Source organism: Phyllobates terribilis, unplaced genomic scaffold, assembly GCF_046119375.1.
Source record: "Phyllobates terribilis strain yellow unplaced genomic scaffold, ASM4611937v1 Scaffold_2__4_contigs__length_985480577, whole genome shotgun sequence".
NCBI lineage: Eukaryota > Metazoa > Chordata > Amphibia > Anura > Dendrobatidae > Phyllobates > Phyllobates terribilis.
In genome coordinates this window covers 978,835,206-978,861,494 of record NW_027362762.1, presented here as the reverse complement: position 1 = coordinate 978,861,494, position 26,289 = coordinate 978,835,206, and the positions used below count along the sequence as shown (strand labels likewise).

General features: G+C 47.1%; 1 protein-coding gene across 1 annotated transcript in view; it reads left to right on the top strand.

Moving 5' to 3' along the window:
- Positions 1 to 26,289, top strand: part of LOC141253134 (uncharacterized) — a 135,795-nt gene that overhangs the window by 95,997 nt on the left and 13,509 nt on the right. The window contains exon 5 of the mRNA XM_073670890.1: positions 1,727 to 1,978. Coding sequence (XP_073526991.1) covers positions 1,727 to 1,848 — 122 coding nt within the window. The 3' untranslated portion in view covers positions 1,849 to 1,978. The remainder of the gene's footprint in view (positions 1 to 1,726; positions 1,979 to 26,289) is intronic.

Genomic DNA, 26,289 nt, shown 5'->3' with positions numbered 1-26,289 from the left:
CCAGACATATATTCCGTAGGCCAGAGCAATATACCTTTATTTTTATGTTGATTTTTGAAGTTGTGATCTTCTTTGGTTGGTCAACACAGACTATAGTTCGTATAAACCTGAATGTTGATCACTTGAGTTGATATTTGGTAGTTGATGAATGGCTCAGGGTCGTTGAACAATGGATGTTTGCTAGATAATTTAATTACCATTGTAGGGTGTTTGCAGTCAGCATTGGGGGATGAGCTGTGGATACTTGAGCATGTAAAATAATATCATGGTCCCTGACCCTTGACCTGTGGATATGCGCTTGAAAGGATAATTGTGAACTATAAAAAGGGGGTCTCTGTATCTGTTCTGAGAGACTTTACAAAAAAAACAGCCAAGAGAGACTCTTCAGAACATCAACCAGGACCCATGGCTCCATCAAGAGGAATACAAATCCAGGTTGGGACAATCGGGTCACCTGGCCACATATCTCACTGTTCTATTCCTGGCGGGCCAGTGGAAGGGCGAGACTCTGTAACTTGCATCATCTTGTATATTTGCTGGGACTGTTCTATATGTTATTGTCTGTTTGGTGGTTCAATAAAGTATTGCCACTCTGTTTTACCCTCACCCTGTGTTGTCTGAGTAGTATGATGCCCACGGAAGACCCAGGGTCTTCACAATGGGGTTTCCCCTCTTTGCTGCTGTGGCTTCCCCTCTTTGGTGTTGGGGCTATTCAACTTTTGTGTGGAACCTTCTACTCTCCATTCTCAGGACTTCTCCTCCCTGATGTTAATATTTCTCCCCTTTGGTGTCGGTTCTTCTACTCTTTGGCGTCAGTTCTTGTCCTTTTTGGTGTTGGGGCTTCTCCTCCTTGGTGTTGGGTCTTTTCCTCTCTTGTGTTAGATATACTTCTCTTTGGTGTCGGAGATTCTCCTCTTTGGTGTTGGTTCTTCTCCTTTTTGGTGTCAGGGCTTTTCCAATCTGGTGATAGATTTTCTTCTTTCTCCTCTTTGGTGTTGGAGCTATTTCACTCTTTTGTCAAGGATGTTCCTCTCTGGATTGAGGACTTCTACTCTCCACTGTCAGAACTTCACTTCTCCAGTCTCAGGACTTCTCTCTGCTTTCAGGGCTTCTCCACTCCATTTTCAGGGCTTCTCCTATCTGTTTGTCAAGACTTTGCCTTTCCCTCATGTTGAGGCTTCTCCTCCCTGGTGTTGAGGCATCTGGTCTCTTTTTCAGAGTTTCTCCTGTCTGGTATCAGGGATCAGAGCTGTGATTGTTTCCAGGTCTCATCTCAGATAGAGAACTGGTAGTGGTGGGAGACATTTTGGAGAAATCTGAGGACTTTGGTAGCTGCTTTTGTGTCTTTTACTTTGGGTTTTGAGATATAAAATTGCAGTCCTGCTCTGGATTATCAGGATTTCAGATGCTGGATTAACATTTCCTGGGATTTATCCTGCACATATATGTTTAGTTTTTCCTGCTTACATAGAGCAACAATGATTTTAATTTTCCTATGCAACTCTTGGGTCTTTTTACACTTTACAGGTTATAATTTGTGGAGGTTTAGTACTTGGGGTGTAGTATTTCCCTACACGAGTGGTCTCCAAGACACCGCTCTCCAGCTGTTTGGAAACTACATGTCCCAGCATTCCTTTTCCCTGACAGTCATAGACACAGTGTCAGCTCTGAGGTCCTCATTGAGTATTTTACCCCCTCACATACATTTCTCTTTTTTATCTCTTAGTTCCACCATCAGACCCCATCCTGGAGTTCTCATGTCATAATGGCAGCCCATGGATTAGTTGCTCTGCGGAGAAGGGATCGGATCTCAACTTCACTCTTTCAGTGAATGGAACATCATTGTAGGAAAATGTCACAAGTGAACCGAGAAGGGTTATTGGCACATCATCATTATCTGGACCCTGGAATGTTTATTGTTCTGTGGAAAACAGTCTCAAGAAAAGGAATATAAGCAGCACCTACATGGCCTGTCCTGGTGAGTGGAGACCTTTCCGGATGGGTAGTGACTAGTGTTGAGCGAGCATGCCTGACACTGCTCGGTACTCGCCCGAGCATCTCACTACTCGGGATGTTCGGCGAGCACCGAGTATTTCCGGGTTACTCGGGCGGGAGCTCGGGTCTCCGCCCTGCATGTTTTCCGCTCTTTACAAAGCCAATGAACATGCAGGGATTGCCAGCCAGTCACTGTAATGCCGCAGCCATGTTGTTTGTGGGCATTACAGTGATTGGCTGGCCGCACAGCGTCACCTCGAGTATTTAAAACCGGGCGCCGCCATCTTGGACACAGTCGCTCCGGATCAGACAGTGTAGGGACAGCGCTGCTGAGCTAGGGAGAGATTTATACTGCAAAATAGTTAGTGTAGGGTCTGTAAAGGCTGCAAAATCAAACGAACAGTCCTTCTGAGGACTAATATCCATCCCAGATATCAGGCAGGCAGGCTGTATAGGAGACACAGTGGTTATACCAGCAAACGCTGCATTACAGTCCTGTGTGCTGCTGCTGGTCAAATTGCTAGACTTATCCCCCGGTCTCAGGAGCCAGGAAAATCCTTTTTTCTTTCATCTAAATCCTCTTTTTTTTCCTCAGTCAGACTGTACAAATGCCCGTCTTATTAACCTTTTGGTATTCCCCCTCCCCAAAAGAAAAAATTGAGTGTGTCCGTGAGTGTTCAGACACAAATCTATTTGTTTAAACTGTGGTTTTACAGTTCCACGGTTCAAATCTCTGCATTATCCACTTTTTGGCCTTTTTACCATAAAAAAAGCAGTTTTAGTGTCTCCCAGTCTGTTAAGACACAAATATATCTGTTTAAAAGATTCTGGTGTAGGCCAGAGAAATAGGACTGTGGTTTCCTCTTCCACGGTTCTAATCTCCTTTTTATTACCCTTTTTCCATTGATAGTGCGAGTGTAAGCTATTTTACTTCATTTACAATGGGCAAGGCGCGTGGCAAGGGACGTGGAAGTGGACGTTCTGGTGATGGTGCGTGCAGAGGACGGGGCCGTGGCCAAGGTGAAAATGTGCCACAACCAACAGCCACATCTTCTCGCTCCCACTTCTTGACCGAATTACTAGGGAACCACACAACAACACCAGTATTGCAAACTGATCAGTGTGAACAGGTTATTAATTGGATAGTTTATAATACTTCCAGTCACCTGGGCACCACCACCTCCGGTCTGTCTTTCACACGGTCAACTCTTAGTAGCCGTGAACCTCTACCGCATACTCCTCCTCACCCTGATGCTCCTTCCTCCCATCATGCCGAGTGTCGTCAGACAGCAACTGATCCCACAGTTGGACACTCTGAAGAGCTGTTCACTGGTCCATTTCCAGATTTGTGCCCCTCGCCTGCTCCGCTTGAAGTGGTGGAAGAGGAGTTCCCATGTAGCGATGGCCAAATATTTGAACAGCCACGACCACAGGAAGGCGACGCTGGCAATGTGTCACAAGAGGTGGACGATGACGAGACACAATTGCCACGAAGTGAGGAGGAGCATCGTGGTGCGGAAGTGGAAGAGGAGGAGGTGGTGGATGATCTAGTAACTGACCCAACGTGGCAGGAGGACACGCAGAGCGAGGCCAGCAGCACACAGTGGGAGGGAGGCAGAGTACCCCAACAGGCAGGAAGAAGCAGTGTGGTGGCCACAGACAGAAGGCAGGCAACCGTTCCCCATAACACCAACACGAGGGACGTTGCCAGTACAACCGGTAGGTCTTCCAGAGTCTGGAATTTTTTTAAAGACTCTGCTGATAACCCCAAAAAGGCCATTTGTAACACCTGCCAGGCCAGTATCAGCAAGGGTGACAAAACTACCAGCCTGACCACCACCAGCATGACCAAGCACATGGCAGCAAAGCACCCGACTTTGTGGGGTGAACCCCAGGGTCCACGACCACTGTCAGCGGGTGTCACCACTGCTTCTTCTGCTGTTGTGCGTGCAATAGAACCCCCTGTTGTGTGTGCAAGGCAATCCCCTGTCCATACTGCATGCAAAGATGCCATCTCCTCTCAGTCTTCACTTGTTATGGCAGTTTCTCAAGAAACAGTATTAACGTCCACATCCATGTCCCACCACAGCGTTCAATTGTCCATATCCCAGAGCTTTGAACGAAAGTGGAAATTTGCAGCCAACGCCCCACAGGCCACAGTCCAAAATTCGCACATTTCATGACTGCTTGCGTTGGAAATGCTGCCTTTTAGGCTGGTGGAGACGGAATCCTTCCGCAACCTTATGGCGGTGGCCGTCCCTCGGTACTCGGTCCCCAGCCGACACTATTTTGCCCGGTGTGCCATCCCCGCATTACACAAGCACGTGTCCCAAAACATCTGATGTGCCCTCAACAACGCAGTTACTGGGAGAGTCCACCTGACAACTGACACGTGGACAAGTGCTTGTGGCCAGGGACGGTACATCTCCCTGACGGTACACTGGGTAAACAAGTCGGACCTTGGGACGGAACACATCCTCCCCACACCGAGGATTGCGGACCCTATGTCAGTCAGAGTTGCCCCCACAGTGTACAGCTCCTGCGCATCATCCTCCTCCTTCTCCTCATGTTCAGCCTCCATCTCAGATATCACCACATCAGTTACAAGCTGGAAGCACTGCAGTACTGCCTCCGCCAAGCGGCAACAGGCTGTGCTGAAACTCATAAGCTTGGGTGATAAACCTCACACTGCTTGTTAGTTGTGGACAGATGTAACAGAGCAGGCAGATCTGTGGCTGAGACCGCTGAACCTACATCCAGGCATGGTCATGTGTGACAATGGCCGGAACCTGGTGGCGGCTCTGCGGTGAGGCGAGATCACACACGTACCATGCCTGTGGTTCAGCGGTTTCTTAAATCATACCCCGAGTTGCCAGATCTGCTCGTTAAAGTACGCCGCCTGTCAGCTCATTTTCGCAAGTCGGCTACAGCTTCCGCCGCCCATGATGTGTTGCAGCAGCGTTTGCAGCTTCCGTCACACCGACTGGTGTGTGATGTCCCCACACGTTCGAACTCTACCCTCCACATGTTGCAAAGGATTTGTGAGCAGAAGAGAGGAGTTGTGGAGTACCAGCTGTTGATATTCAGGTCAGACTCCACACATAAGACCTCAGGAGTGGACCTGGATGTCTGACATATGTACCATCCTGACAAACTAGGGGTAAACTGCAGTCTCATCTCCATGAGCTGGATATTGAGCTATGTAAGTACTCTCCTTAGGACTCTTATGTCTGTTATTTGCAAACTTTGAATGAATCTGCTTCCATATGCAAAGCAACCTACCCAGGAAATCAATTAATTGTTGCTGGCTTTATTCCCCTATTTTTCTGACGTTACCTTGTCTGAAAGATAAGATATAAAACATAACCAAATTCACCTACTTATATACCTATTAGTATATCTATATCTATATACCCTTCAATACAGAGAGGAAAATACCTTTTTGCACTTGCACTTTATGTCTCTGAATTTTTTGAAAAAAGGGTGTTAATTTATACCAAAAAAATTTCCTTTTCAGCACTTTATTATCAGGGAATTAGTGCAATAAAAATGGAATAGAGTATCTTGATACGAATTATTAAAGGAGATAGTCTACTATAATAATGTAAGCTTGTAATGGAGATTTGACTTCATGAATTTTGAAGGTACCTGTTTTTTATAAAAAAAATCTTTTTATAATTATTGAAATAAAAATGATTTAATTTTAACAAATAATTGCATTCATATCTTCCTTAAAACCGGGCTCATGCAGCTTGAGTTTGTTTGTTGATGTTGTATCCTGAATCGGAAGTTATAATCTACTGACCTCTTTTTTGATATATATATATATGTGCCATCCTGACAAACTTTGAGGAGTCCACCCAGATGGTGAGTGGCGATGACGCCATCATTACCGTCAGCATCCCACTTGTCTGTCTTTTGCAACGCTCTGTGCAGAGAATTAAAGTGGAGGCATTGCAGCCAGAGTATGATGAGATGGATCAAGAAGCCGTAGCGGGCGATTACACACAGCCCAGCCTCATCTCATCCCAACGTGCATTGGGGGACAATGAGGGAGAGGAGGAGGAGGAAGAACAGGAGCTTGTATCATGCGCTGTAGACGGTAGTACCTGTACAACTGTCATACCGTCGGTTCAGCGTGGGTGGCCTGAGGACAGGGGGGAGGAGGAGGAGGAGAGCATGGTCAGTCGTCATCTTGATGAGGACACGAAAGTCTTGCCCGTTACCAGTCTGGCACGCATGGTTGACTTTATGTTACGTTGCCTTAACCGTGACCCTCGCGTTGTCAAAATGTTGAGTGACAGTCATTACTGGTTGGTGACACTTTTAGACCCCCGCTACAAGGAGAACTTTCACTCTCTTATTCCTGAGGTGGAGAGGTCTACAAAAATGGGCCAGTACCAGAAGGCCCTTGCTGCAGAACTGTTAAAAAAATTCCCATCTGAACACGCTAGCGGCAGAGGTCACAGTTCGCTGACCAACCAAGGCGTACAAGCGAGAGAGACGCAACTCCAATCCAGCAGAGGCAGGGGAACACTGTCAACATTCTGGGACAGTTTTCTCAGACCCTCCCTTCGGACAGACCCTGAGGCGAGGGGTACTCTCACAAGGAGAGGAAAGTTTCAAAAGATGGTGAGGGAGTACCTTGCCGATCGTACCAGCGTCCTCCGTGATTCCTCTGTGCCTTTTAATTTTTGGGTATCCAAGCTGGACACTTGGAATGAACTCGCTCTGTATGCCTTGGAGGTCCTAGCCTGACCTGCCGCTAGCGTGTTATCGGAGTGTGGTTTTAGTGCCGCTGGGGGAATTATAACTGATAAGCGCACTCTCCTGTCAACTGACAATGCTGACAAGCTGACCCTTATCAAAATGAACAAGGGCTGGATTGGGCCAGACTTCTCATCACCACCAAATGGCAGCAGAGTAACAGAAAGTCAAATCCACTGTGTTATTTCGGGAGGTGTATTCCCATGCATCGCTTCACACCCACACATGGGTATACGCTTTCTCATTTCGGCTGTTTTTTTCTCTTTTCCTTATCCTCAGCCTCCACCACCACTATACCACCAGGGTGACCGTGGTCCGTGTTGCCAGCGTTGGAAGTTCCTCCGTCCTAATTTTTGGCAGCTTTTGCTTGGAAGGCATAGGCAAAGACTATGGGAGACCCACTCCCCAATAATGGGACTTATGTTTGTAATATGCTGTACTGCATGGCTCTTGTAAGGGGGCATTGCAAGTTCCTCTGTCCTAATTTTTGGCAGCTTTTGCTTGGAAGGCATTGGAAAAAGACTATTTGAGAATCTACACAGAGATGCAGCTGAGCTGTGCGGCCGTGGGAAAGTTGATGTGAGTTCATGCAGTCAAGCATGAACTCACATGAACCCTCTGAGGGCACCGCACCTACTTCAAATAAACAGCTGATCAGCATCAACTGATACCTCAGCTGTTCATTTGAAATAACCGGCGGAAAAGTCGGCAGTGAAAAGACTTCACCGCCGGCTTTCCCGTTTGGTGCTGCGCTCCCCGCTCCCCCCGCCGCCTCCTATCCCGATCCTAAGTTAGGACCGGGCGGGGAGCAAAGCACCAGGGAGCGGGGAGCGCACATCAGGGAGCGGGAAGCTGCGCTCCCCGCTCCCTGGTGCTGTGCTCCCCGCCCGGTCCTAACTTAGGATCAGGATGGGAGGCAGCGAGGGGAGTGGAGGATTGGAGTGGGAGGCTGCGGGGAAGTAGTATGGGGCTGAGTGATTGTTTAAAAGCCGGCGACTTTTTACCGCCGGCTTTTAAACAATCATGCGGCTTACTCGCATTTCCCATTGACTTACATTGGACTCGCTACTCATGAGTCGTAACGAGTACCCGAATATTGGGACCTACTCGTTACGAGTATAGCGAGTCCGATTATTTCACTACTCGCTCATCCCTACTTAATACATTACCTAAGGAAGGAAATATTTTAATTGGGGAGATAAAATATTTTTATTGGCAATAACAAGGTCATAAATCATGGAAACTGTTGAAGTCCTTGAAACTGCTTCTACCCAGCTTTCTATTCCTTCTGTAACTAAGAAAACTTAACACAAAAACACCTCTATATCAGAGACAATGCCCTGCGTTATTGTTTTTATGAGTAACACTTATAAAGCTAATTTAAAAATATTAAATTATCAAAGATATATGAACTGTCTAAATAATCAAAGCAAAGTATTATTATATATTATAGCGCCATTCATTCCATGGCGCTTTACATGTGAAAGGGATATACATAGCACAAACAATTACAATAAATTTTGAACAATACAAGTCGGAGACTGGTACAGGAGGAGCGAGGACCCTGCCCGCGAGGGCTCACAGTCTACAGGGGATAGGTGAGGATACAGTAGGTGAGGGTAGAGCTGGTCGTGCAGCGGTATGGTGGAGCGAGGACCCTGCCCGCGAGGGCTCACAGTCTACAGGGGATAGGTGAGGATACAGTAGGTGAGGGTAGAGCTGGTCATGCAGTGGTATGGTGGAGCGAGGACCCTGCCCGCAAGGGCTCACAATCTACAAGGGATGGGTGAGGATACAGTAGGTGAGGGTAGAGCTGGTCGTGCAGCGGTATGGTGGAGCGAGGACCCTGCCCGCAAGGGCTCACAATCTACAAGGGATGGGTGAGGATACAGTAGGTGAGGGTAGAGCTGGTCGTGCAGCGGTGTGATGGAGCGAGGACCCTGCCCGCGAGGGCTCACAGTCTACAAGGGATGGGTGAGGATACAGTAGGTGAGGGTAGAGCTGGTCGTGCAGCGGTATGGTGGAGCGGTGGTTACTGCAGGTTGTAGGCTTGTCAGGAGAGGTGGGTCTTCAGGTTCTTTTGAAGGTTACCACAGTAGGCGAGAGTCTGATGTGTTGGGGTAGAGAGTTCCAGAGTAGGGGGGATGCACGGGAGAAATCTTGTATACGATTGTGGGAAGAGGAGATAAGAGGGGAGTAGAGAAGAAGGTCTTGTGAGGATCGGAGGTTGCGTCCAGGTAAGTACCGGGAGACTAGGTCACAGATGTATGGAGGAGATAGGTTGTGGATGGCTTTGTATGCCAAGGTTAGGGTCTTGAACTTGAGTCTCTGAGCAATGGGGAGCCAGTGAAGGGATTGACAGAGAGGAGAGGCCGGTGAATAGCGGGGGGACAGGTGGATTAGTCGAGCAGCAGAGTTTAGGATAGATTAGAGGGGTGCGAGAGTGTTGGAAGGGAGGCCACAGAGCAGGAGGTTGCAGTAGTCAAGGCGGGAGATGATGAGGGCGTGCACTAGTGTTTTTGCAGATTCGTGGTTGAGGAATGTGTGGATCCGGGAGATATTTTTGAGTTGGAGTCGGCAGGAAGTGGAAAGGGCTTGGATATGAGGTTTAAAGGAGAGGTTAGAGTCCAGGGTTACCCCGAGGCAGTGGGCTTGCGGGACTGGGGAGAGTGGGCAGCCACTGACTTTGATGGATAGGTCAGTTGGGGGGGTTGAGTGAGATGGTGGAAAGATGATGAATTCAGTTTTGTACATGTTAAGTTTTAGAAATCTGTCAGAGAAGAAGGATGAAATAGCGGACAGACATTGTGGGATTCTGGTTAGTAGGGAGGAGATATCGGGTCCAGAGAGATAGATCTAAGTGTCATTGACTCTCCCCCAGGGCCGTGGGGTACTCGGCAGCCGGGCCTCTGTGTATGCCGGTAGGGGAGTATCACGGTGGCTGGCCCGATCCTTGACCCAGGGCGGTCAGTGCAAAAGGGGGGTATTTTTATAGGGGGGTTTTGGGATTGTTCATGATACGACCTGTGGATTGCGGCCAAAGGAGCCACCGCTGCGGAGCAGTCCTCTGGAGCTGGTGTTACGGCAACAGGGGTGGTGTGGCTCTCCACAAGTAGAGCAAGCTCCAGGGCAGTGTAGGAAAATGGTGGTTGCGCTGGGCGTTGTAGTGCAGGGAGGGAACGATGGCGAAGATTAAAGAAGGGACAGAGGCAGTGCGGTGCAGTCATCCGAGTTTTTACTCACAGTTATTATGACAGTTCCACTGGTGCACTGTACGGGTGCTAGCCTCCCACGTCGCGCTGCGTTCACCAGGCAGGGGCTTAGTTCTTCCTCAGGCAGGTTAGGTGTACCTGACAGAACCCCACTTTCTCGTGTTCCTAGCTAGACCGTCTTCACGCTGGGTCTTTCTCCCTCCTGCCCTGCGCTTCCCCACTCTGAATCCTGCTCGGGTGCTCTGAAGTCCCTCCTGTCCGTCGGAGTTCACAGACCTGCTTGACCCCCACGGGGATTAGAACGAGGCTTCGGCAACTGACTATATAAGCCAAGAGCCTCTGGTTTTTCCAGCCGAGACTTGAAGTACATGACTGGGGCAGGGGCCGGTCCCCTTCTTGCGGCCTACGATCCCTCTGTCTTCTGACAGATGCGGGGCATACGGGTGCCGTCCTGCACTCACCGTACCCCCTAGGATCCCTTCTTAGAATGGAGCCTACTCCCTGCTCCCCTCCTGGGCCTCTGACACTAGGCCCTAGTTGTGGAGCAGAGCTCCTACTGAAACTCTGCTCCCAGACGGTTCTTCTGAACTGTCCTCTCACTACTGCCCTCTCCTCCTTAAAATGGCTTCCCATTTTATACCTCCTTCTATAGTGCTCCCCTAAACTGCTTCCTCCACCCACACCCACTACTGCTTCCCCCTACCTCTTGGTTCCACCCACTCCAGCCAGGGACGAGGCTCAGCAAGAAAACACATTGCATCTTGCCCTTCCAGCCGGCCTGGAGCAGTGTAGTGTTGGATGCAGGTGTTGGGGTTCCGGGCAGCACTCCCTCCTTACCTGAGAGAAGGAGACACCACACCTCTGGGTGAGGTGCAGTACCTCTGTGGCGACTGAACCCTCAGGGGTGCCACATCATCAGCATAGAGGTGATACTGAAAGCCATGAGACTCTATGAGCTGTCCCAGGCCGAAGTTGTAAATGGAGAAGAGCAGGGTTCCTTGGGGGACACCGACAAATAGGGGGCGCGATGAGGAGGTGGTGTGTGAGTGGGAGGTGACAGGTGGAACCCTGGGTCTTTTGAGAGGAGGATATGGGCTGCTGGGAATGGTGGAGACCCTCAGCCCCTTTTTCAGTCTCCCCTGATGAATCTATTTTAGGAGGAAACGCGTTTGGAGCAGGATACCTCCAATATGTTTTGGTCATGAATAATAGGATGACATTACACCAGGATGAATCAAGCCATGATGCACTTTAGGATTGGGTGAGATTGTTTCATTTTGCTTGGTATAACAACAACCCAAAGGATTCTTTCAGTGAGGCTTTGTTGATTTTCCCTGACATAGTCCACGGTACCTTTTTGAATAAAGGTCATGTGGGATTTTACTGTATAGTCCATGGTACCTTTTTTGTTTAAGGGCATGTGGAATTTCATTGTATACCTAATTTTATGAGCGCATACATGGTATCTCTATATGATTGTTATTAAAAATGTTAACCAACACTAGTAAGGGTAATATTTAACTGTATGATCCTCAATGCTCTGGAAGAATTGAGGTTGTCTTTTCTAAACCCTACATACTTGGTATTTGGCATTTTGAGGTGTGGTTTGCATGTATACACAATTATAAACTATTTATGGTAATTCAGAAGACTCAGGGTTCATTATTTGGCCCATTAGGGTTTTTTACTTAAAAGGTGAAAAAAATGTAATATATATCTAATAAATGTTATATTTTAACTATCTTGCTTAAAAATGTGTGAGTGGGAGACACTGAATGCCCGGTCAGGTAGGTATGAAGAGATCCAAGATAGGGCCAAGTCGGGGATGCCAAGAAATAGGAGTGTCTGTAGTAAGAGGGAATGGTCCACTATGTCAAAGGCAGATGACAGGTCCAGGAGGAGGAGGACAGAGTAGTGTCACTTGGATTTGGCGGTTAGTAGGTCGTTGGTGACTTTAGTCAGTGCAGTTTCAGTAGAATGGTGCGGTCGGAAGCCTGATTGGAGGCGGTTGAAGAGGGAGCAGGAGAGGTGGGAGGACAGTTCAGAATGGACGTTTTGTTCCAGTAGTTTGGAGGCATAGGGGAGAAGTGATATCGGGCGATAGCTAGACAGAGAGGATGGGTCAAGGGATGGATTTTTGAGGATGGATGTGATTTCGGCATGTTTGAAGCATGAGGGGAAGACACCAGTTGTTAGTGACAGGTTGAAAAGGTGAGTTAGGGTTGGGATGAGGATAGTGGTAAGGTTAGGGATGAGGTGGGATGCGATTAGGTTAAGTTCACAGGTGGTGAGGTGTGATTTGGAGAGTAAATAGGAGAGTTGATCGTTCGTAATGGTGGAGAAGCTGGTTTTGGAGGAGCATGGTTGAGTAGGCGTGAGGAGGGGCTGAGGGGACTTTAGGCAAAAGCTTTGCCTGATGGTGTCTATCTTCTGCTTGAAAAATGTGGCAAAGTCTTCAGCTGAGATGAGAGGAGAGGGAGGAGGTGCTGGGGGATGGAGGAGAGAATTGAAAGTTTTGAATAGCTGTTTAGGACTGTGAGACAGGGAGGATATGAGAAATGAGAAGTATTTTTGTTTTGCTGCAGTAAGTGTGAATTTGAAGGTAGTGAGGGACTGTTTGAATGCGATGAAGTGCTCATTGGAGAGGGACCTTTTCCATTTCTGCTCAGCAACCCTGGAGGCCCTTTGCAGTTCTTTATTCAAGTTGGTGAGCCAGAGTTGCTGGTTGAGTTGGCGAGCTGTGGTATGTGTGAGGGGGGCAACCGAATTGAGAGCTGCAGCTGTTGTGGTGTTATATAAAGTGGCAGCAGGATTTGCATTGTGTAAGGAACAAGTGCCTGTGAGTGGGAGAAGGGATTCAGAGAGTGAGTGTAGGCCAAGGTGTTTGAGATTTCTGCAAGGGTGTGCAAGTTTGTGGAGTGGTGCTTGTGCACCTGGAGAGGAAAGGGAAGAGAATGTGAGTAGGTTGTGGTCAGAAAGAGGGAGAGGTGAGCTAGAGAGGATAGGGAACAGAGGTGGGTGAAGATGAGGTCCAGTGTGTGGCCATCTTTGTGAGAGGGGGCAGAAGACCATTGAGCAAGGACGAAGGAGGAAGTGAGGGATAGAAGCTTCAAGACAGATGAGTGGGAAGTGTCAATGGGAATGTTGAAGTCACCCATGATGATAGTGGGGATGTCAGCTGAACAGAAATGAAGGAGCCAGGTAGTGAAGTTGTCAAAGAAGGTGGTGGTTAGTCATGGGGGGCAGTAAACGACGGCCAGTTGGAGGTTAGAGGGGGATTAGATGCGCACACAGCGTACTTCAAAGGAGGGGAGAGTAATGGAGGGTGGCAGTGGGATATGGGTGAAGGAGCAGTTGCCTGACAGGAGAAAACCTACTCCTTCTCCATGCTTGCCATTGGAGCGAGGGGTGTGAGAAAGATGGAATTGACCATACGAAAGTGCAGCTGAGGAGGCCGTGTCAGAGCGGGTGAGCCAGGTTTCGGTGATGCAGAGGAAGGAGAGTTTGTTAGTGATGAAAAGATCATGGATGTAGGAAAGTTTGTTGCACACGGAGCAAGTGTTCCATAGACCTCCTGTTAGTGGGGCTGGGGAGGCTTGGGCTGGGCAGATGGGAATAAGGTTAGAAGGGTTGCGAGAGTTTGTGATAGATCGTGGATAGGAGGTGGAAGTGACTGTGGAGATGTGGTGAGGAGGACCAGGATTTGGAGAGATATCGCCGACAGTCAGAAGGAGCAGGGAAAGTGTTAGCAGGTGGGAGCAGGAGAGGGCATGAGGTGGCTGTCTATGTTTGGAGACACAGGAGTGAATAATGAGGAATAGTTCTGAGGAAGGGGTGAAATGAGTGGGGAGGATGGAGGGAGAAATGAAGAGTTCCTTACTAGGTGTAGTGATTAGGGGGGGTTAGTAGAAAGTGAAGGAGTATAGAGGAGAGAGTGAAGACAAACAGGAACATCATTTACTTTTCCTGGGTATGCTGTTTCCTTCGGTTCAATTCAGGATTAATTCAATGCCACACTTATTTCATCACACTTGGTGAATTCACAATGGCCAGACTACGTCAACCAGACTTAGGCTTCACAATATGTATGCTAGCAAGTGCATTCAGCTTTTAAGGGGGAGAGGCCTCTGACCCAGGTTTATCAGATAATTACAAATTGGGCCAGAGCAGGATATAATACAAGCAAAGTAAAACAGGCTGATCATAAAGAAAATAAAGTGTTGAACAGGGGGTCGTGCTGTGGTCAGCTTACAAACATACCAGGTTAGTGCAGATGATAGGAATGGCAAGATAGGTCACACATATGGAGAGATGGGTGCCTTACCTGCAAGAGGAATACACAAATGGACATGCTGATTAGGGTGCGATGATCATAGATGACAAAATGCAGACTGTATACATAGTATTAAATTGAGGATTAATTCAATGCCACACTTGGTGGATTCACACTGGCCAGTATAAATATTTGCCATAACAATTGGATGGTATGTATCTGTATAGTAACTCAGTGTAAGTATTGTAGTTATTTATTCACTCAATGTGCCAAATAGGAAAGTGCTGTGTCTGTATAGTCACTCAACGCGACATATTGTGAAGTGCTGTCGCTGTATAGTCACTCAACGTGATATACAGGAAGGTGCTATAGCTTTTATAGTCAATCGGTGTGATATACAGTACAGACCAAAAGTTTGGACACACCATCTCATTTAAAGATTTTTCTGTATTTTCTTGACTATGAAAATTGTACATTCACCCTGAAGGCATCAAAACTATGAATTACCACATGTGGAATTATATACTTAACAAAAAAGTGTGAAACAACTGAAAATATGTCTTATATTCTAGGTTCTTCAAAGTAGCCACCTTTTGCTTTGATGACTGCTTTGCACACTCTTGGCATTCTCTTGATGAGCTTCAAGAGGTAGTCACCGGAAATGGTCTTCCAACAATCTTGAAGGAGTTCCCAGAGATGCTTAGCACTTGTTGGCCCTTTTGCCTTCATTCTGCGGTCCAGTTCACCCCAAACCATCTCGATTGGGTTCAGGTCTGGTGACTGTGGAGGCCAGGTCATCTGGCATAGCCCCCCCATCACTCACCTTCTTGGTCAAATAGCCCTTACACAGCGTGGAGGTGTGTTTGGGGTCATTGTCCTGTTGAAAAATAAATGATGGTCCAACTAAACGCAAACCGGATGGAATTGCATGCCGCTGCAAGATGCTGTGGTAGCCATGCTGGTTCAGTATGCCTTCAATTTTGAATAAATCCCCAACAGTGTCACCAGAAAAGCACTCCCACACCATCACACCTCCTCCTCCATGCTTCACGGTGGGAACCAGGTATGTAGAGTCCATCCGTTCACCTTTTCTGCGTCGCACAAAGACACGGTGGTTGGAAGCAAAGATCTCAAATTTGGACTCATCAGACCAAAGCACAGATTTTCACTGGTCTAATGTCCATTCCTTGTGTTCTTTAGCCCAAACAAGTCTCTTCTGCTTGTTGCCTGTCCTTAGCAGTGGTTTCCTAGCAGCTATTTTACCATGAAGGCCTGCTGCACAAAGTCTCCTCTTAACAGTTGTTGTAGAGATGTGTCTGCTGCTAGAACTCTGTATGACATTGACCTGGTCTCTAATCTGAGCTGCTGTTAACCTGCGATTTCTGAGGCTGGTGACTCGGATAAACTTATCCTCAGAAGCAGAGGTGACTCTTGGTCTTCCTTTCCTGGGGCGGTCCTCATGTGAGCCAGTTTCTTTGTAGCGCTTGATGTTTTTTGCAGCTGCACTTGGGGACACTTTCAAAGTTTTCCCATTTTTTCGGACTGACTGACCTTTATTTCTTAAAGTAATGATGACCACTCGTTTTTCTTTACTTAGCTGCTTTTTTCTTGCCATAATAAAAATTCTAACAGTCTATTCAGTAGGACTATCAGCTGTGTATCCACCTGACTTCTGCACAACACAACTGATGGTCCCAACCCCATTTATAAGGCAAGAAATCCTACTTATTAAACCTGACAGGGCACACCTGTGAAGTGAAGACCATTTTGGGTGACTACCTCTTGAAGCTCATCAAGAGAATGCCAAGAGTGTGAAAAGCAGTCATCAAAGCAAAAGGTGGCTACTTTGAAGAACCTAGATTATAAGACATATTTTCAGTTGTTTCACACTTTTTTGTTAAGTATATAATTCCACATGTGGTAATTCATAGTTTTGATGCCTTCAGTGTGAATGTACAATTTTCATAGTCATGAAAATACAGAAAAATCTTTAAATGAGAAGGTGTGTCCAAACTTTTGGTCTGTACTGTATAAGGAGATGTTGTAGCTGTAAAGACACTCAGTGTGACATATAGGGACATTCTGTACCTGTATAGTCAGTCAGTGTGATATATTATAGGGACATTCTGTAGCTGTATAGTTACTCAGTGTGATATATAGTGAAGTGCTGTAGCTGTATAGTCACTCAGTGTGACATATAGGGACATTCTGTAGGTGTTTGGTCACTCAGTGTGACATGAGAAACTGCTGCAGCTGCATAGTTACTCAATGTGATACTGTAAATAGGCAAGTTCTTTAGCTGTGTAGTCACACACTGTGAATTCATTGACCTGTGATATTCTGCAGTAACAGCACCTTAAAGAGTACCTATGAGCAAAAATCAAGTTTTATTAAAAAAAAAATAATAATTATATGTGGAGTGACGTAGCACCGATAGGATGTCAAAAATAGCAGTGACTTTTTACTGATAGTCATATTAGTATATAATTTGCATACCCTTTCTCATAATGTTATCAGTCCTTTCTTTAATAATTTTTTAATTACTTAGATTTAGAATTTAGTTTATTTTTTTTACCTATAATATATTAAAATTAAAAAATGCAAGTCATTTTTTCGAGATAGGTTCTCTTTAAATGGGTTCTCCGACAAATATAATAAAGTAAATAAATAATATAAATAATGCACATTTAATATTAAACTTTATTTTCTAAATACGGTACCTTTATTTAGCAATAAGTTATGCTTTATCTACTGCACTTTGTCTGGATTTTAAAGATGGCAGCTGTCAGGAGATGCAGTAGGACGGACTGAGTGAAGCACAAGACGGAGGCGCCATAACGGTCAGGCTGAAAGAGATGAATGTTCATTCTCAGCCACCTGAAGAAGCCGTGTGTCCTCTCCTCCAGGCTCCACTCAGGGTCCTGTCCGAATAGAGGAATGTGAGTTCATGATGCCTGACCTGATGTGACCTCTGTCTCTGACCTGATGTGACCTCTGTCTCTGACCTGATGTGACCTCTGTCTCTGACCTGATGTGACCTCTATCTCTGACCTGATGTGACCTCTATCTCTGACCTGATGTGACCTCTGTCTCGTGGCAGCCGTACTACTGTGTGTCCTCTGTAATATAGGATGGATTGTGATTGACGGCAGTTGTCATCTTCAAAATGAAGGTATTTAGAAAAATGTTTAATATCTAAATGTGTATTGCTTATTGTATGACATTTGTCAGAGAACCCTTTGATAGCAGCTTTTTTTTCATTCTTTACACACTAAAAACAAGGAGAGCTGTTTAGTACCCCTCCGTCCTAATGTTATGTCTAAACAAAAATCCTAAAACCAAGGCTTGTGTGTCCCGGAAAGTCAGCTTCCTGCCTAGTAAGATGGACAAGACATCATTTATTTTAAATGAAGGCAAAAAGAAAAATATCAACATTCCAGAAATATAAGTGCAGCTGTCGACCCCACAAAGTCTGCTTCATGTAAAATCAATTTTTTTTTTGCACACTTCTTTGTTAAAATAATTCAATATTAGACTCGTAAATGCCACCGGAGTACAGTGACCTAATGCAGGTGCTTACTATTGGGACATGAACCTACCTAGCTTTCTTGTCCTATCCTTTTTGTTAAAGGCCCAGTGGTCTTGTGGTTTTATTTTTTAATTAAAAAAAAAACATAATTTTCTTTTTTTGAATTCCTGTTACAGTATAATAGTCCAATTTCACAACCGTCCACCACATGACCTTACTGCCTATTGTCGTATGTTCCTTTACAGACATGAACCTCCATGTAGCTACTTAACAATGCAGCACATTAGGGTTACATTGCATTTTTCATCTGTGGGGAAATAGGGAAATATTAAAAAAAAAAGTCCTGTGCGATGTCTGGGGCCCCGTTATTGAGTATATCACTCAATGGTTCTCATAAGCGTGAAAAATCTGATCTACAGCAGCCGGGGTATATTCTGGCCTGGAGGAGTATAATCTGGCCTAGGCTATAATATACCCCTGGTCTATACTCCTCTAGGGCAGAATATTAGTGTGTTTTTGCTGCTGTAGTGCTGCAGTATATACAGATGCACATACACAAACCATATACCATTTCATGCGGCTTTTGTCAGATTTCGATGCGTCTGCAGCAGATTTCCCTCTCCCACGTGACACGGAGAAATCTGCTGTGATTCTGCACAAAAAATCCACATCATTGGGATGCAGATTTTGATGCAGATTGGCTGCTGATTTTTTCCCTATTGAAAATCAGCAGCAAATCTAGTGCGTGGGAACGGGTGGACTAGACTTACAGCAGGTGTTGGAGGCATTACATTGAACTGACAGCAGATGGCGCAGTTCCATCAGTGCATAGTTAATGTTATGTGTTGTAACTTGCTATGTCTGTTTCTCCCTGCTCTCTATGATATGCACTTTAAGTTCTCCAGTGTGAGTTCCTATTCTATCCTGATACGGTATATAAAGTGAACTTGGAACACCTCCAACAAAAGAATAAGTTTTGACAACAATGGAAGACCATCTGTATGATCAGCTTTTGAGATTCTACACTGTAACAGAACAAAAGCCCCCCCAGTGGATCTATGATCTACCTCCAGCGGATCCACGATCTACCTCCAGAGAAACGTTCAAATGCCAAGTCCCAGTGTAGACAAACATCTAAGCCATATCGAGCAGAGAAAGGGATTATTTACTATGGGAAAAAGGAGGTTCTCACTAAAAGCCGACTGCCAAATATCCTGAAGGCCTGTCACGACAACCCAACTTCTGGTAGACTGAAGCAGCAGCTGTTCCAGACACGAGTGCCATGTCAGTAGCAAAACTTTTGTACACCATTATTTGCCGCTTAGGCTGTTTGGACACGTAGATTAGCGACCAGGTAAGAGAGTTTGTGAACTCGATCATCGACAACCTGATGGATCATTTTCAAACAGATCTCCGCATTTCATCTGCCTACCACCCACAAACAAATGGCCACGTGACAATCGAACACTCAAAGAATCTCTTGTCAATGACCAAGGAACCAACTGGGACCAGTTCACCCCTGGTGTGTTGTTTGCCTATCACACATCTGTGCATCCCTCAACCAAGTGCACTCCATCTGAGGTCATGTATGGACGAAAGGCTAAGCTTCCTATTGACCTCAATCAATCAGCAAATGACACTGTGGATGTCATGTCTCTTTCAGATGATGCCAACCCTGACATGCTAAATACACTCACAACCGTTCATAACAGGATCCACTCAACTGTAAGTACCAACATCCATTCTGCTCAGGAACACCAAAAGTGATCGCCGATACAACCACAACAAAGAAATCACTGCTGGCACCATTTTCTATATCAAAAATCAATGTCGTATTCATCGCATGAGTTCAAAGATGAAACCACGCTGGGTTGGACCCTACTTAGTTGTGGAATCCTTAACCAAGGGACGAGTAAAACCTAAGAACAATAAGACTGGCAAGATACTAAGCAACACCTACCATGCCAGCAACCTTAAGATTTACCAGGATGAAGAGACTTCTCCACCACCCCAATCCCCCGATGACTGTCCCAGTGACTCTGCCTCACAGAAACACAAGAAAAGCAAGACTTCCAACCCACTGCCAAGCTCAGGAAGGAAGCATCTTACCACCACTCTTGACCTTACGTTTAGTAGGGTTGTGTACTTTGGATGCACAAGAGATCTTGGACAACCACGGCGTACATATAAAACCAAAGGTGATGGGAACTGCTACTTTCGGGCCATCAGCTATATCCTGACAGAGGACAACTACTCCCTTCTCAGAGCTAAAGTCACCCGCCACATGAAAACTGACTTGTCCAAAAAAACTACAGGGCTACTTTAATCAAGATGTGAATGAATATGTGACCATCTCTGGTGATGGAGTCTGGGCAACTGATGCGGAAATCATGGCCACAGCCAATCTGTTGAGTTGTGACATCGTCATCCACACAAAAGTCGGTGACACCATGGATTGGTTGACCTATCAACAGCAGAACATGCACTTTATCGTAAAACAAGCAGAATCATTTTATTGTTGTTATCAGTGTTTACCTTTGAAGGTTTATACTGTAGCGTCCTATCACCGGCCATGTGTACGATTATCACCCGAAAGCCTCTCTGGAACCAATAATCGCCCCATGTAAAGGTCCTTTAGAAGCTGAAGTTTCAGAATGTTATGGCTTTTATTATATCCTGAACAGTCAAGTTTTTTATGAACCGTCAAGGTTTTTTGGTGGAGTAACAAAAGTCTGTGTTTTTAGAGTTTTAAACAATAAAATGTTAAAAAATTATGTAATTCTTGAGTATATCACTCAATGGTGCTCATAAACGTGAAAAATCTGATCTTTAATATACTTTAATCTTTAATATACTCAAGAACGGGGCCCCAGATATCGCACATCGCACAGGGGCCCCAGACATCGCACAGGATTGAGTGATATACTCAAGAACGGGGCCCCAGACAGCGCACAAGGGGGCAGAGACAGCGTACAGGGGCCCTGCACGCTTTCTCTTCCCCCCCTTGCGTGCTGTCTCTTCACCTCCCCTTGCGCGCTGCCTCTTCCCCTCCCCTTGCGCTCTGCCTCTGTCCCCCTGTGCGCTGTCTGGGACCCTGTGCACTGTCTCTGCCCCCCCCCCCCCCCGTGCTGCCTGGGGCCCCGTGCGCTGTCTGGGGCCCCGTTATTGAGTATAACACTCAATGGTTCTCAAAAGCCTGAAAAATCTGATCTACAGCAGCTGATCAGAGTGGGTAAATCACTCACTTGTGTCATCTACAATTCAAAAACATCTCTAGAATCAGAACTTTTCTCACCTTTGACTCGGCAAAAACTCTTACTGTCGCTCTTATTCATTCTCGTCTGGACTATTACAACTCTCTACTAATCGGTCTCCCTCTTACTAAACTCTCCCCTCTCCAATCCGTCCTGAACGCAGCAGCCAGGATCATATTCTTCGCCAACCGATACACCGATGCCTCTTCCCTGTGCCAGTCATTGCATTGGTTGCCCATCCAATACAGAGTTCAATATAAACTTATCACTCTCACCCACAAAGCGCTCCATGCTTCAGCACCGCCCTCTATCTCCTCCCTTGTCTCAGTCTACCACCCTACACGTGCCCTCCGTTCTGCAAATGACTTAAAACTAAAATCCTCCATAATCTGAATTTCCCACTCCCATCTCCAAGATTTCTTTCGTGCTGCACCAATTCTTTGGAATTCACTACCCAGGACAATTCGATTAATTCCCAATACCCACAGTTTTAAGCATGCCCTAAAAACCCATTTCTTTAGACTGGCCTATCGCCTCAACATACTTATCTAACTGTCTCAGTTTGGCCAAAATTAAACTTTTCTCCAAAATCATGCTCATCCCATCCATGCACAGAATAGCCTCTGCCTGTACTGTACACATACTGACAGGTGACCAGGTCATGCAGTGTTATGTACTTACCCTACTTAGCATATTATGGCTGTATTATAGAATATATGTACATGTTACCTTTTGTGTCCTCCCTATTTCCTCATAGACTGTAAGCTTGCGAGCAGCCAGACCCTCACTCCTTTTAATATCTGAAGTATGCTTATTCTGTAATGTCTTTTTGTCTGTATAAGTCTCCCCTAAAATTGTAAAGTGCTGCGGAATATGTTGGTGCTATAAAAATTATTATTATTATTATTATTATTATTATTATTATTGCTCTCTCCTCACACTCTGTTCTCTCTCCACACTTTGCTCTCTCCACACTCTGCTCTCTCCTCACACACTCTGCTCTCTCTCCTCACACTCAGTTCTCTCCTCACACTCTGCTCACTCTCCTCACACTCTGTTCTCTCTCCTCACACTCTGCTCTCTCTCCTCACACTCTGCTCTCTCTCCTCACACTCTGCTTTCTCTCCACACACTCTGCTCTCTCTCCTCACACTCTGCTTTCTCTCTTCACACTCTGCTCTCTCCGCTCACACTCTGCTCTCTCTCCTCACACTCTGCTTTCTCTCCACACACTCTGCTCTCTCTCCTCACACTCTGCTCTCTCTCCTCACTCTGCTCTTTCCTCACACTCTGTTCTCTCTCCACACACTCAGTTCTCTCCTCACACTCTGCTCTCTCTCCTCACACTCTGCTCTCTCTCCTCACACTCTGCTCTCTCTCCTCACACTCTGCTTTCTCTCCACTCTGCTCTCTCTCCTCACACTCTGCTTTCTCTCTTCACACTCTGCTCTCTCCGCTCACACTCTGCTCTCTCTCCTCACACTCTGCTTTCTCTCCACACACTCTGCTCTCTCTCCTCACACTCTGCTCTCTCTCCTCACTCTGCTCTTTCCTCACACTCTGTTCTCTCTCCACACACTCAGTTCTCTCCTCACACTCTGCTCTCTCTCCTCACACTCTGCTCTCTCTCCTCACACTCTGTTCTCTCTCCTCACACTCCGCTCTCTCTCCTCACACTCTGCTCTCTCTCTTCACACTGTGCTCTCTCTCCTCACACTCTGCTCTCTCTCCTCACATTCTGTTCTCTCTCCACAAACTCTGTTCTCTCTCCTCACACTCAGCTCTCTCTCCTCACACTCTGCTCTCTCTCCTCACACTCTGCTTTCTCTCCGCACACTCTGCTTTCTCTCCTCACACTCTGCTTTCTCTCCTCACACTCTGCTTTCTCTCCACACACTCTGCTTTCTCTCCTCACACTCTGCTCTCTCTCACACTCTGCTCTCTCCATACACTCTGCTTTCTCTCCTCACACTCTTCTCTCTCTCCTCACACTCTGCTCTCTTTCACACTCTGCTCTCTCTCCACACACTCTGCTTTCTCTCCTCACACTCTGCTCTCTCTCCTCACACTCTGCTCTCTCTCACACTCTGCTCTCTCTCCACACACTCTGTTCTCTCTCCTAACACTCTGCTCTCTCCTCACACTCTGCTTTCTCTCCTCACACTCTTCTCTCTCTCCTCACACTCTGCTCTCTTTCACACTCTGCTCTCTCTCCACACACTCTGCTTTCTCTCCTCACACTCTGCTCTCTCTCCTCACACTGTGCTCTCTCTCACACTCTGCTCTCTCTCCACACACTCTGTTCTCTCTCCTCACACTCTGCTCTCTCTCCACACACTCTGCTCTCCCCTCACACTCTGCTCTCTCTCCACACACTCTGCTCTCCCTCCTCACACTCTGCTCTCTCCTCACACTCTGCTTTCTCTCCTCACACTCTTTCTCTCCTTACACTTTGCTCTCTCTCACACTCTGCTCTCTCTCCACACACTCTGATTTCTCTCCTCACACTCTGCTTTCTCTCCTCACACTCTGCTCTCTCTCCTCACACTCTGCTCTCTCTCCACACACTCTGCTCTCTCTCCTCACACTCTGCTCTTTCTTCACACTCTGCTCTCTCCTCACACTCTGCTCTCCCCTCACACTCTGCTCTCTCCTCACACTCTGCTCTCGCCTCACACTCTGCTTTCTCTCCTCACACTCTTTCTCTCCTTACTCTGCTCTCTCTCCTCACACTCTGCTCTCTCTCCACACACTCTGCTCTCTCTCCTCACACTCTGCTTTCTCTCCTCACACTCTTTCTCTCCTTACTCTGCTCTCTCCTCAAACTCTGATCTCTCTCCTCACACTGTGCTCTCTCTCACACTCTGCTCTCTCTCCACACACTCTGTTCTCTCTCCTCACACTCTGCTCTCTCCTCACACTCTGCTTTCTCTCCTCACACTCTTCTCTCTCTCCTCACACTTTGCTCTCTTTCACACTCTACTCTCTCTCCACACACTCTGCTTTCTCTCCTCACACTCTGCTCTCTCTCCTCACACTGTGCTCTCTCCTCACACTCTGCTCTCCCCTCACACTCTGCTCTCTCCTCACACTCTGCTCTCTCTCCTCACACTCTGTTCTCTCTCCACACACTCTGCTCTCTCTCCTCACACTCTGCTTTCTCTCCTCACACTCTGCTTTCTCTCCACACACTCTGCTTTCTCTCCTCACACTCTGCTCTCTCTCACACTCTGCTCTCTCCATACACTCTGCTTTCTCTCCTCACACTCTGTTCTCTCTCCTCACACTCCGCTCTCTCTCCTCACACTCTGCTCTCTCTCTTCACACTGTGCTCTCTCTCCTCACACTCTGCTCTCTCTCCTCACATTCTGTTCTCTCTCCACAAACTCTGTTCTCTCTCCTCACACTCAGCTCTCTCTCCTCACACTCTGCTCTCTCTCCTCACACTCTGCTTTCTCTCCGCACACTCTGCTTTCTCTCCTCACACTCTGCTTTCTCTCCTCACACTCTTCTCTCTCTCCTCACACTCTGCTCTCTTTCACACTCTGCTCTCTCTCCACACACTCTGCTTTCTCTCCTCACACTCTGCTCTCTCTCCTCACACTCTGCTCTCTCTCACACTCTGCTCTCTCTCCACACACTCTGTTCTCTCTCCTCACACTCTGCTCTCTCCTCACACTCTGGTTTCTCTCCTCACACTCTTCTCTCTCTCCTCACACTCTGCTCTCTTTCACACTCTGCTCTCTCTCCACACACTCTGCTTTCTCTCCTCACACTCTGCTCTCTCTCCTCACACTGTGCTCTCTCTCACACTTTGCTCTCTCTCCACACACTCTGTTCTCTCTCCTCACACTCTGCTCTCTCTCCACACACTCTGCTCTCCCCTCACACTCTGCTCTCTCTCCACACACTCTGCTCTCCCTCCTCACACTCTGCTCTCTCCTCACACTCTGCTTTCTCTCCTCACACTCTTTCTCTCCTTACACTTTGCTCTCTCTCACACTCTGCTCTCTCTCCACACACTCTGATTTCTCTCCTCACACTCTGCTTTCTCTCCTCACACTCTGCTCTCTCTCCTCACACTCTGCTCTCTCTCCACACACTCTGCTCTCTCTCCTCACACTCTGCTCTTTCTTCACACTCTGCTCTCTCCTCACACTCTGCTCTCCCCTCACACTCTGCTCTCTCCTCACACTCTTGTCTCTCCTCACACTCTGCTTTCTCTCCTCACACTCTTTCTCTCCTTACTCTGCTCTCTCTCCTCACACTCTGCTCTCTCTCCACACACTCTGCTCTCTCTCCTCACACTCTGCTTTCTCTCCTCACACTCTTTCTCTCCTTACTCTGCTCTCTCCTCACACTCTGATCTCTCTCCTCACACTGTGCTCTCTCTCACACTCTGCTCTCTCTCCACACACTCTGTTCTCTCTCCTCACACTCTGCTCTCTCCTCACACTCTGCTTTCTCTCCTCACACTCTTCTCTCTCTCCTCACACTCTGCTCTCTTTCACACTCTGCTCTCTCTCCACACACTCTGCTTTCTCTCCTCACACTCTGCTCTCTCTCCTCACACTGTGCTCTCTCTTCACACTCTGCTCTCTCCTCACACTCTGCTCTCCCCTCACACTCTGCTCTCTCCTCACACTCTGCTCTCTCTCCTCACACTCTGCTCTCTCTCCACACACTCTGCTCTCTCTCCTCACACTCTGCTTTCTCTCCTCACACTCTTTCTCTCCTTACTCTGCTCTCTCCTCACACTCTGATCTCTCTCCTCACACTGTGCTCTTTCTCACACTCTGCTCTCTCTCCACACACTCTGTTCTCTCTCCTCACACTCTGCTCTCTCCTCACACTCTGCTTTCTCTCCTCACACTCTTTCTCTCCTTACTCTGCTCTCACTCCTCACACTCTGCTCTCTCTCCACACACTCTGCTCTCTCTCCTCACACTCTGCTCTCTCTCCTCACACTCTGCTCTCTCTTCACACTCTGCTCTCTCCTCACACTCTGCTCTCCCCTCACACTCTGCTCTCTCCTCACACTCTGCTCTCTCTCCTCACACTCTGCTTTCTCTCCTCACACTCTTTCTCTCCTTACTCTGCTCTCTCCTCACACTCTGATCTCTCTCCTCACACTGTGCTCTCTCTCACACTCTGCTCTCTCTCCACACACTCTGTTCTCTCTCCTCACACTCTGCTCTCTCCTCACACTCTGCTTTCTCTCCTCACACTCTTCTCTCTCTCCTCACACTCTGCTCTCTT